Source organism: Stereum hirsutum (assembly GCF_000264905.1).
Source record: "Stereum hirsutum FP-91666 SS1 unplaced genomic scaffold STEHIscaffold_17, whole genome shotgun sequence".
Classification (NCBI taxonomy): Eukaryota; Fungi; Basidiomycota; class Agaricomycetes; order Russulales; family Stereaceae; genus Stereum; species Stereum hirsutum.
In genome coordinates, this window is record NW_006763147.1 from 748,335 (window position 1) to 760,716 (window position 12,382).

General features: G+C 52.0%; 2 protein-coding genes across 2 annotated transcripts; one reads left to right on the forward strand and one right to left on the reverse strand.

Moving 5' to 3' along the window:
• Positions 1–959: 959 nt before the first annotated feature.
• STEHIDRAFT_104003 (uncharacterized protein) lies at positions 960–7,237 on the reverse strand. Its single transcript, XM_007309307.1, has 10 exons — positions 6,261–7,237; positions 5,817–6,042; positions 5,567–5,713; positions 3,699–5,393; positions 2,510–3,619; positions 2,399–2,438; positions 1,779–2,339; positions 1,646–1,716; positions 1,395–1,585; positions 960–1,314 (listed from the first exon to the last, which is right to left on the reverse strand). Exons 1-10 carry the CDS (start codon positions 7,059–7,061, stop codon positions 1,234–1,236), a joined length of 4,923 nt encoding a protein of 1,640 aa, XP_007309369.1. The 5' UTR covers positions 7,062–7,237; the 3' UTR covers positions 960–1,233.
• A 2,969-nt stretch (positions 7,238–10,206) lies between these two features.
• STEHIDRAFT_161734 (uncharacterized protein) lies at positions 10,207–11,903 on the forward strand (the record flags this gene model as incomplete). The annotated part of the gene is made up of 2 exons (XM_007309308.1): positions 10,207–11,806; positions 11,878–11,903. The coding sequence occupies 2 exons, from the start codon at positions 10,207–10,209 to the stop codon at positions 11,901–11,903; spliced, it is 1,626 nt and encodes a 541-aa protein (XP_007309370.1).
• Positions 11,904–12,382: the final 479 nt, after the last annotated feature.

Genomic DNA, 12,382 nt, shown 5'->3' on the forward strand with positions numbered 1-12,382 from the left:
CTATTCTAGAACATTCCAGACCTGATCACATGTCCCTACATCACGACCACAAGGTCACATGCCATCACGTGCCTACCACATGACTAGTCACGTGCCTATCCCTCTATCCATCCCACATCTCCATCGTCGAAGTGGCACCTGGGGCCACAATGCCTGCAAGGCGCGTACACTCCTTAGAAACGCCGAGAAATAAAGAGTTAGGTTTAGCCCGAAGGCCGTTTCACTTGCCATATGCTCCTGACCAGTCGGAAAAGCAGGAAGATGACCTATGTGAATGTTTCGGACTCGTCCTCAGAGGTTTCTCCTTAGTATGAGCTTTCCGAAAGCTGAGGTTTGCCCGAGCAATTGACGACAGAGTCCACAAGACATGCACAGACTAGTTTTAGGTGATCATAGGGCGTATAAAATGTTATAGTAGTTACCGACGAGCCGCCAGAATATACCGACGAGTCTCCAGAATACACCAACAAGCTTCCAGAAAGTACCGATGAGCCTCCAGAACGCATCAATGAGCCTCCAGAAGGTACAGAAAGCACCCAGGTCCTGATCGAGTCGGAAAGCATAAGGCCACCGCCACATCAGACTGGGTTGCATTTGATTAGATTAGATTATCCTAAAGTCCTGCCTCTCCAGGGTCGTGCGACTGTCGCGGGACAGTCCCGAGACCGCAGACCGAGACCCCAAAGGCTGTCGCCCGACCGGCACAACACTGGTTGTGGCTCTCTCAATGTTTCCACCCTCGCTCTCAAATCTCAACACATATACGTGGGTACATGCAAGAGGAGACTCCATTTATATCGAACCAACACATAGTATATCATATCATCTGATGGTACGGAGCTATAGGATTAACTCTCTATATGCTACAACGACGAACGGCGCCACTAAAGTACGAAGAAACACAACAACAGCAAGTTTAGTAGTAGTCATCAAACACGGTACAAATATAAACGGGCAAAGGATATGAAAGCGTATACGGCAGGCAATGAGCGCACTCTCCGGGGTCTCAATCTCCTGAGGCGTAATCAATAATTGTTACGATAGGATAGAATAGGGTGGGAAGGGGTGGGATAGGCTGAACTGGGTGAACTGGGTGAGATGAGGTGAGATCTACGGTCTATAAAAATAACGAGGTTGCGTGAATTCAATCTTCATGGGGGAAACGGGTCAGGATAGTGGAAGAGGATGCAAGGGTAGATAAATAGAAGGAAGAAAAAAAACAAGAATAAATCATTAATCAAGGGACTGCCTATCCCTCGCTGCTCGTGGCAGATACGTATAAATCGCATGTATCGCATTCTGTACCCCGTCCTCCTACATAAAATAACGTCCATCCACCCAGTCAGGCAAGGCACCAAAAAAATAAAGGAAAGATGTGGAGTTGAGGAACGCACCTCTCGTATCCTCTCCCCGACCCTCGCAGCCTTCTCCTTCATAACCCGATCCGTCGTCGCCTTCAGCAAAGCATCCGAGAGCTCGCCCACACGAAGGCTGGACACCTTCAAGCCCGCACCGAGCTTGTGGACTCTCGATGCCCAGAAGAACTGGTCGCCGAACCATGGTCTGATCAGAGTCGGAATCCCAGCTATCATAGATATAGAGCGTAAGCAAGTGTCCATCGTCATAAAGGAGTGGAAAAACGAACCTCTCAAGCTCGCTCCCGTCGTACCCGCTCCGCCATGGTGCAACGCCGCATCGATCTGCGGGAATAACCAACTACACAAAGAACGCGATGAGCACAGTAACAATAACCGGAGAAATGAAGAACAAGAACTCACTCATGCGGAATCTTATCCACCGAAAAACACTCCTCCGGGAAAACGACCTCCTCTTCCTCCCCATCTCCCTTCTTACTAGCATCCACCATCCTCGCCGACCAGCCCTTACTCACAATCGCCCTAACCCCGCTCCTCACCACCGCCTTAATAATATTCCGCGTCATCACCCTCGGATTCGGCACCACGATGCTCCCAAACCCGATATACACGATCTTCTTCCCGTCCTCCCTCGCCTCGCGCATCCAGCCCAACAGCTCCTCGCTCGGCGCCCAGTCGTGGTCCGGGTTGTCGAGGAACCAGTAGCCGGAGATGGACGTCGCGTCGCCCCAGTCGAGCGGCTTGGGCACGACGGAGGACGAGAAGTTGTAGACGAAGGGGATTTTGGATTGCGCGAGGTGGCCCATGTCGGTGGAGGCGATTTGGAGCGTGTTGCGGCGCCAGCGGTTGATTTGGGAGGAGGTGGCGGTCCAGAGGACGTTGTCGAAGAGGACGTAGGAGGTTGCGTTGAATGCGGGGGATTCGACGGGAGGACTGAGGAAGGGGTGGGGAAATTGTCGCGTCCTGAAGAAAGGGTGACAAGTCAGCGGTCTTGTTCACGATGAGAGAAAAGGAGAACGTACTTCGTCCAAGGCATAGTGAACGTCCGGAAATACGGGATATCTATCGCAGAGCCCATCAGCATCAGCATCACTCGACCAAACCAAAGGTAACAGAAACGGCAGATCACTCACGCAACGCCTCCGCAATATGCACCCCCGCCATCGCCGACGGACTCTCAAGCAACACATCCGCATCCTTACAGCACTCCCACGCATCCACCAACAGCTCGTCCAACCACGTCCTAAAATTCCCAATACTCTCCTTAAAAAACTGCGGACTGAACATCTTATTCTCCACGCTGAGCTTCATCAGCGCCCCCGGGTCGCCCCCCGCCGTCCGATGGGCCACCCCAAACTTCTCGACCCACTCTTTGTACTCCTCGTGCGTCACGATCGTCACCCGGTGGCCTTCCTTTTGGAGACCGAGTGCGAGGGCGATGTAGGGCTGGACGTCGCCACGGGAGCCGATGGTGAGGCAGACGAAGTGGAGGGAGGGCATTTTGAGGAGCGTGCGGGAGGGGACGTTTATTGTCTTTGGGAGGAATGAACGCAGGACGTGGGGCATGTTTGATCGGTGGGATTTAGTTCTGCCGAGCGGGGCGAGGATGGAGGTCGTGCTACGCTTGACGGGTCGATGGCCTGGAGTGACGAGACCGGTGTCGTCGGAGTGTGTGTGGGCGTGTACGGGGGTGCTTAACGAGCTCGTCGTCGTCGAAGGGAACGGTTCGACATTGGTGGTGGCGGTGGCGAGTTCGACGCCACTGCTAGCACGACTGAGATTCGCATCGGAGCCCCTCGACGGTGGTCTCGAAGTGGACGGACTCCTGAACGCCTGCTTCTTCTCCTCTCTCAGACCAAACTCCTCACTCGGCGCCATAACCGCCGGCGAACTCGTCCTTGCCAACCCCGTCTCCAGAGGCAATAGCAGCTCTGCCTGCTCTACAACTCTCCCCTCTCTCGCCTTGACTAGCTCCCCCACCCTCTTCAACGCCTCGTCCCTGACCGCCTCACTCTGGAACCAAAATCGCACATCGGATTGGCCCGAGAGCTCCAACGTGAGTCCGTAACTGAACATATGTGCGTTCCTGTACACTTTCGCGGTGTTTATGGTGCGCAGTGGGAGACGGTATCGGACGTCGTTGGAGAGGGTGAAGGATTTGGACCAGAAGCCGACGCAGTCTGGCGTTATGACGAAGTAGCCGAAATAACAGCCCAGACGACGATGGACGTGTGCCTTCTGAACTATAAGGAAGAAACACCACGAATCAGCTCGACTTGTCAAAGGAGCACACAGAGCAACAAAAGAAACCAAAAAACATACCCCACATCTCCTTCTTCGGATCCAAAGCCAACGCCCCCGCCACCCCTCTCTCCACATCACTCAACATCTCCACAAACTCACTCTGTTCCGCCTTCGCCTCATAGTAACTCCCCGGCTCATAATCCACATACACCCTCGTCCCCGCCCATCTTTCCTCGTCCTCCAGCCCCGCAGCGATGCGCTCGCGGGCCTTGCGGACTAGTTCGCTCACCAAAGCCCATTTCGGGTCGTTCCGGATGACGGTGAGGTTGAGCGTTTGATGGACCGGGGCGGGCTCGTACATCGTTCCGTTCAGGGGATCGAGGGAGCTGGCGGACTGGGGGGAATCGAATAAAGGTCTAGAGTTTGATGCGGAGGAAGGAGGATCGTCGGCGCTGGGGAGTTCGCTCGGAGGCGTCCTTGGACTACCACTCTTCGACGACCTCAAGGGCGGGAGACTAGGCAACGTGAACTCGAACTTTCGGAATGGGGACTTGACGTTGGCGTTGGTGGGAAGAGTTTGTGCAGATGCAGTGGCCGTCTGTGTTTGTGCATCGTCTGGTGTCGATGTGGCACCAGGTGGACGCACATGCTCGAGCTCGTCCGACGGAAGTTCAGTACCTTGCGTCCTCGGACTCCTGAGCGAGAAATCGAATTTCATGAAAGACGATCTCTTATTGATAGCCGGAGTCGTCTGCGCACTCGTCGGTGTCGTCGTCGGTAGCTCCGCCTGTGCTTCAGTCGCTGTAGTTGTAGGTGCAGAGTCCATCGGTGGCGCCTGTGGTGCCACAGGGGTCAACTCCTCGGCTTCGGTACCGAGCTCAGCCTCCTCCCTCCTCGGACTCCTCAACCCAAAATCGAACTCGAACTTCCCAAAAGGCGACCGCACAGGTGAGAACGAAGTCCGTCTGAACCCATTCTCAGGCAGGAAAGACGCCCGTGTCCTTCTTGCAGCTGTAGTCGTAGGCGCCCTCTCCTCGGGCGGAACGTCGTCCACGCCTACACGTCGCCGAGTCCTCTTCCGCACGCCTTGAGTTGAGGGCGCGCAGAATTTATCCCATTTTTTGAGGGCGGATTTGAGGCTCGTTGGGGGAGGAAGGGAAGGCGGCATGGGGGTTGCTTCGACGTCTATCTCTGCCTCTTTGTCCCCGTTCCCATCCCCTGCGGCTTTCGTCCCTTCTTCCACTTCTTCTACGTCAACCTCCTCGTCAGTCTCAGCCTCATCCGTCTCCCCGCTCCTCATCACATCGACCCGATCCCTCCTCCTCTGATGTTGAACCTCGTCCACCTCTGCACCTCCAACCTCAAGTTCGACCGAACTAGGCGCAGTATCCGTATCGACGAACACCTCCGTTCCACTTGCAAGTTCTTCGCTATCGGCGGACTCGGACGGGAACATCGACGACGCCGCCGAACTGTTCGCCCCGCTACCCGTATTCCCCGATTGCTCAACCGTGGATAGACCTGATGGTGTTGGTGCTGCAGATGTAGAAGACCTCGCACTCGAAGAAGCGGTAGAGAACCCGATCCTGTATACCGTCGCGAACGTCAAACAATCCTCGGAAGACATGGACTCGATGCGGTGCAGGGGGATGTTTATCCTTATTCCGTTCGTGTCTGCGTCTTCGTCTGTGGTTGATGAGTCGTGTACGTTGTGTGGTTTGTGGGAGGGACGGAGGGCGTTGCGGGCGTTACGGCGGTAGAGATATATAGCACCTAGTGGATAGAGAGAGTTGTGAGGTGTAAGTAACGGTGTTGTAGCGGACGGGAAGAGTAAATTAAAATTGTGTGAGATAGTGAACGTTTCGGTGTGATGAACATATGTAGGCCCAACGAACACAAGACACAGAGTAACGAATCAAGCGCAGAGAAAAGAAAGAAAAACGCACCCTCTATCTCCCTCCTCCAATCCCTCGCCGACTCCTCCGTATCGAACTCGATGACGCCTTCCCTAAAGCCCACCGCCGCGTCGAACATGATATGTATCACCTTTTCGTGCTTCGGGTCCTGCGGCATCACTTGTACGATGGACGACACTACACACACATCCACCGTTAGCTTCCTCTCACGTGCATGTTTACGGGCGAGGTGTGAAGGACAGAAAATCGGAGAGGAAACAGAGAAAAGAAAGCAACGCACACAAAATACTCCGAATAGGCTTAATCCGATCCTCCTCCCTACTACTCGGAAACGAACTCAACATATCATGGCTCAATTCCAACCATAATCTCCGCTTGCGCCTCCAGCCTTTACGGTGGATGAGGACGGGCCCGGCTTTTATGATTTGGGAGGAAAGGTTGTCGGGCGAGGAGGAGAGGAGGGAGGCGTGGAAGGTGAGGCGGTGGGTTGTTAGGTGGGCTACGCCCTGTGTGTTGCGAGGCGTGGAGGGAAAGGGAGGGAGAGGGAGGGAGGAAGAGGGAGGGAGGGAGGGAAGTCATGGGACGGACGGTACGGTACGGCGATCACGAGAATAGTTCGAAGTTTCGAAGTCAGTCACAAGCCCACACACAAAAAACAAACATAGCAAACACGTCAGTCCAACTTTAGCAACATCCCAAGCGGAATAAATAATAAGAAACGCACGAGTACAACGACATCCCTAACCAACGCCGCATCCGTCTCCAACACAAGCTTCTCCTCGCCCTCCTCCGCCAACGGTCCAAACTCCTCCACCAACAACCTTACCACCTCCTCCGGCGTCAACTTCTCTTCACCATCCGCGCTCGCTGCAGCAGCGACCGCGAAAGCCTCGTCGATCCGCTCCGGCGGGGGAACTCTACCGTCTTGACCTTCCGCGCGCTCCTTCTTCTCCTTCCCCTTCCCCTGAGTCTCGCCATGGGCATCCTCCTCTGAGACCTCGCTCGAAGAAAGCACGTCGTCTGCTTCATCTGATTCGGGCTCGGGCTCGAGTATCCCATCAGCTTGTGACCAGTTGTTGACTGAGATTTGGGCGATGCGGCCGGAGAGGGCGCGTTCGTGGGGTGTCAGATCTCTACCCACTAGGTCCGCGAAACCACGGAGTGAACCTGTCGTAGCCCTTCCTGTCCCTTCACCACCCTCCTTCGTAGTACCGTCGTTAGCCCGAGAACCATCAGAGGGACCTGCATCCTCCCTAATCCCCTCAAGCTTCGTGTTATGTTTATAACAATCCGGCGAAGAATCGATGATCTGCTCGTAGAGCGCTGCTGCATTGAAGATACTCGACAGCCCGGGCTCGTCGAGATGCACGCCTGAGGTACGCACGAGTTCTTCGCCTAGGGCGTGTTTCCCTTGCCTGCCGTGGGACGTCGATGGGGGTGCGGAATCAGATTCATGGAGTGCGAGGGGGTTGCGCTTGGAATTTGTGTCTGTGCGTGAGACGGCGGATAATGCCCAGGAGAGCATTATGGCTCGAGTTCTTGTTGGTTATAGCTATACCTATAGCTCAGCCTTCAGGAGTAGATAGACGATGGGGATATGTGTGTTGGTCTAGGATAAGATGCTGTGGTGGTGGTCGTGCGCAAACCGATGCTAAGAGTTGTCGTCTGTGGATAATGGAGTCGGTTGGACAGACAGACAGGAGGTGGTGAGGGGGTGCGTGCGCGGAAGAGCGGCATCGTCTTAGTCTAATACATCCTTGTCTGACTTCCTGACTCGCCGTAGGGCGACGCAATTGCAACGACAAGTCGGGGCGCTGACACGCCTCTCGTCAACAAGCGTCCATCAATTGATCGCCCTTGTCCTCCTGCCCAATAAATTTCTCTCGGTCAATCTACCTGCTCTGATACTGGATTTACTCAACGAACAAAACAAACCACACGAAAAGAAAACAGACAAACATATCGTGCTTACCCAGCATCAATATTTTATCTTTGGTCTCAGTTGGAGGGGTTGCGGGCCTCGGGTGTCGGATTTGCGAGTGTAGTGATGTGTCATACACGCTGACGTATGGCCCCTGTCCCGCGTACTCCGGCACCGGGACATTGTCATGCATTTTTTGGGCTTCACATCCGACCTCGCCGCTTCAAGCAAGCTTCGATAGTCTCCCACAGGCAGACCTTGGTGTTGAAGATAGGGCGTTCAACGTGTCAAGAGCTTCGAGGGAAGTTGGATGTTTGGTGGGACACTCGAACTTGCTCCCCATGGCCAGCTGCAGCGAAATTTTTCGGAAATGACTGTAAGCAACTACGACTCATCCAAGTCCAGTCTCTCCGCCTTGCTTGCTTGCTCAACCCCGTATTCCAGTTCATTCTTTCGTGCGGCGTCTTCACCTATAACGTCGAGTACTTCCTAGTCGAGCCTTTAGAACAGACGAAAACAAGTCACTTATCGGGTGGTACGCCTGTAATCCTTTTCTTTCTTTCTTTCTTGGCTGGCAAACCAAAAATATCCCTGCCAAAATTTCTTGTAGGCCTTTGCGATGTACTCTAGGGACATCGTGTGTTTTGCACTGGACATGCTCAAATCATGGTTCAACGGATTATGGTGTACATCGGCGGCTCAAAAGAGCGGTCCAGATCAGTCTTACGCAGTTTATCGCTTTCTTCATCTGCGCAGACGCCTATAATCGAAGTGAAGCTGCTACCACGGTAAGGTAAGGTACCACGGAGTCCGAGTCGTACCCCGCCCGCAAGGTACACTCGATACTATCACGTACTTATGGCAGTATACCCTTGACTGTGTCATGAGCGACAGCATCATGATATATCTATCAGCCATGCAGTGTAGCAGGCCTTGTATCTGGCAAGGAAGTAAATATATGCGTGATCGACCGCTGGACAGGCAGCACGCCGCTCTGTCCCCACAATGGAAAGCACCACCGATGGATCGAGACGCTATCCCTGTCTGTAGAGTACTCAATGGGAGTGGATCTGGGTACGCTTTTCAAGGTTCTTTTCCGGCCAATGTTTGACAAATGGACGTTGACCCATTCCATCCGCTGGTATTTTGTCCTTGAGTTTACTGAATGTCACATTTCCCTCATCAAAAACAGTGACAATGGTTGTGAATTACGCACCATCAAACGACGAGGAAGCCTCGTGTAATTCTGCAAACTATCCTAAGCTGTTGACACTCACTTTTCGATGGAGGGACTGTGGAAAGTACGCCACACCGTTCTTCGAACCTTTTCTCCAGTCTTTGTGATTCCTAATGTGTTCAACGTTGAGTGCTCTACATGTCACGATGGCTGCGCTTCGTGCATGGTTCGACGAGTTGTTCAATGAATCGGAGAACAGGCTCAGGCGTGGTCGATCGGTGCTCCTGCCAGTCAATCGTGTGGACCATTTATGCCGATCCGGGTCTCAACCAGCGCTGTGCTCATTCTTCTTTTCAGCCAGAGCTCCGACACGGCCGGGGGTTAATGTGAAAGGTCTACGACTGTGACACAATTCTAAGAACACATGTTTGCTCGAACATCTAATCTTAGACTGAGATACGTACATTGTACGCAGTAGAGCATTGAGGATGTAGACTAATTCAATCTCGCTAAATCTGCTTGACCAGTGACATAATGAGATCGTTCGTTAGATAGGGCGATAGAAAGTACAAGACAGTGCTAAAACTGACCACTTGTTCGAGTTTTTCTTTTTTTGGAGGAACTCGTGAGCTCCATCATCCATCCTTCTTACCACTCTTTCCTCGCTTGACTAAATATATCCCTTTCCCTTTGAGCGAGCCAGAGATCCAAAAGTACAAAGTGCGTCACAGGCATTTGCCTGCCTTTCAATCAAGGTCGTATTTTGAAAAGCGAAAAACTTTTTTCACAGCAGTGTGAGCTACAAGAGCAGAGGCCTATAGGGCGGTACGATTCCACCTTTTTTTTCCCTCTCAGATATGTGCAATGTATTTATGTGTGGAGTTTGCATGGCCTTATTTTGTTTTGTATAGCCATGCTGGCGCATGGCTTGGGGACGATTCCCATTAGGGCCATCTGCAAGTAGTTACCTCTGCTTTGTGCCAATTCAAATGCAACAGTATTGGCAGTCATTAGATGCCTATTGTTTAAGGCTTACTGATGTTTCCATTCCAATTGGACTAGGATACCATAACAGTAATTCCCCACTAGAATAATGTGATAACTACGTTACTATAAACCAGCATATTGAGTTCCTGGCCTTTATGCACGGTACGTTGTAGCGCGCAGTAGCCGGCCGATGGAGCTGGGTTCGAATGTTTGCGGACTTTACCGCGCTGTGGAAATGTCACACGTGTCAAATATGCGTCTACTCCAAAGACCACCGGTAGGCACATAGTCCGACAGGAATATCATACTGTGTATGTATCCATCTATATTTATATTATGTCTATTCTGATACATACTATCCAACCTGAACGTATATCTGTTTCCGACTCCAAGTGGCACGCATCTGGGGTATGTGTACTTGTCATTTGCCACGTAACCGTTATTCTTATCGTTTGCTCTACAGTACTTGATTCACCTTTATCCTTTGAAAGCGATACAGTGACCATCATCGTCGATAGGCCAAGGTCTTTCCACTTTATATGATGATCAATTGTACTATTACTGATGTTCTAAACTTATAGACCAATGTCATTCGTGAGAGACATATCAGATTCTATAGATGGCCTATTGGCACACACCCTACCCGTTTGTACTCGAGCGCAGCTGCAAGAGTTAGACCATGCAATTCTGCGGGTCATTGCAGACGTTAGGCAGACTCTGAACGATCGTTGCCCTCTTGCTCACAGCGAGCGCCACATTGCTCTCCGCGCCACACCGAATGAAGTTCTCTCCTACATCTTCCTGCATCTACGAGGCTACCCTGAGGATGAAGACACACCCGACCCGTCCTGGGTCAATGTCCTCCTCGTATGCAGACGATGGCATCGCGTGGCCATTGATACACCGAGCTTGTGGCGAGACTTGAACTTTGGGCGTATGCCCATCGACACGTCCCTACAGTACATTCATCGACATAAATCATTGCCTTTTTTCGTTTGGTCACCAACGTTGGATGCCGTATCGTCTTTGACATCGACCTATCCCTCATTTTCACACCAGTTGTCCCGCCTTGTTATTCAATCACCTCCCGACTTTGGCTGGCTCTCACCCGTTAACTTGCCAAATTTGGAGGAGCTATGGGTGTCTTCCTACACGGGTGATGTTTCTGAAGATCGTGCATCCACGTCACTATCCGATTTTGGTGTGCTCCGCCTTATCAACGTCACAGGCCTTAAGCCTGCTTGGAGCATTAAACCATTTCCACGCTCCGTACAGGAACTGTCCCTGGATGTCACCGACGTACCATGGCGCCCCTCTTCCTCACAGTTACACGATTGCTTAGAGGATCTCTGCAATCTTCGATCATTCACCCTTGTGGGATACGGTTTAATCCATTCTCCAAACGTCGATAGACTCATTCTCTCCGCCATCGAATACATCTATGTCACGCTACCATACGCCGATTTGGATGACCTCGTTCGCTTTATTCCTATTCAAAACTCTCGCCCTTACTCGCTCTTCCTCCGCGGACCCCGAATCCAAGTCCACGCGGACGACCCAGGACTTCATTCACTATTTCATGCTCACCTCCGTCCAGTCGTATTCCCAAGATCTTTACCGTACACCTCCATCCACATATCCAAGCATGGAGACCTCCGATCTTTCATACTCCGTGATGCGGACGAGCTCGAACTCTCTTTACCCATATCCCGTACTAGCTGGAACATCAATCCACTTCTTGATTTAGTTGGAGTTGTGGATATCAAGCACGTATGCATCGAAGAGGATCGGGGACTCTCTGTTTCCACTCGTCCACTCGCTCTCCACGACATCGTCCCTTTCCTTCCAAACGCGACAAGCCTGACCATACAGAGACAGGTTGGTGTGGAAGCCAGGGCAATATTAGTTGGGCTTGGGCATCCGGATGGTCAGGACCTGTTACCCTCAGCCGAAACATATAGGCTCAAATGGCCTTGCCTCAATGCTATAACCCTGGAAGATATTGGCTACCCTGGAATACGTGGACGACCGGCTCCTGTCATCACGCAGCTCCGCCAATTCCTGATGTCAGTCCGTACGGGGGCTCCTCTTTTCCAGAAGTTGAAGATCGTTAGGTGCTCGATAGGAGAGGAGGATGTACACGGGTGGAGGGAGTTCATCCCCGAGGTAGAGATCGTTCAAGGAGGTGAGTTCTCGGACATACACTACACTATTTGTTGCACGATGTAACACAATTTCATGTTTCTGAATATGTAGACCCAATGGAATCGTATCAGGAGTGAACCTGCTCAATGTTGGTATATTTGATAGCATTAAATCAAGTCTGTCCTTGCCCAAACGCCAAGTGCCCTGTCCAGCCCAAAAGGAATAGGAGTTGGACGAGGATTGTAGCCAATGCGCTTTATGTTCGATGTAGCTTGTATTCTCTGTCCTCTATTATGAAATATTAGGCATGACTCTGACAATATGGTGCATGATCTGCATATGAGAACTTGAGGCGGACTCGTACAGTGGGAGTGTGAAATAAAGTGGTACTAATTGGGGATACCTTAATGCTCCAGGTGGAAGATTTGATGATGAAAACATCCTGTGACTGCGCCGGCCAACGGAGATACAAATCAGATGTAACGGGCGCAACAGCGGAAGAGCCTGAGCTGGAATGGGCACACCATGGACCGACATCTTACAATATCTGATACATGCACACGTTACCACATCTTACACACGCTGACACCGCAGAGAATTACATCGCATGATGGAG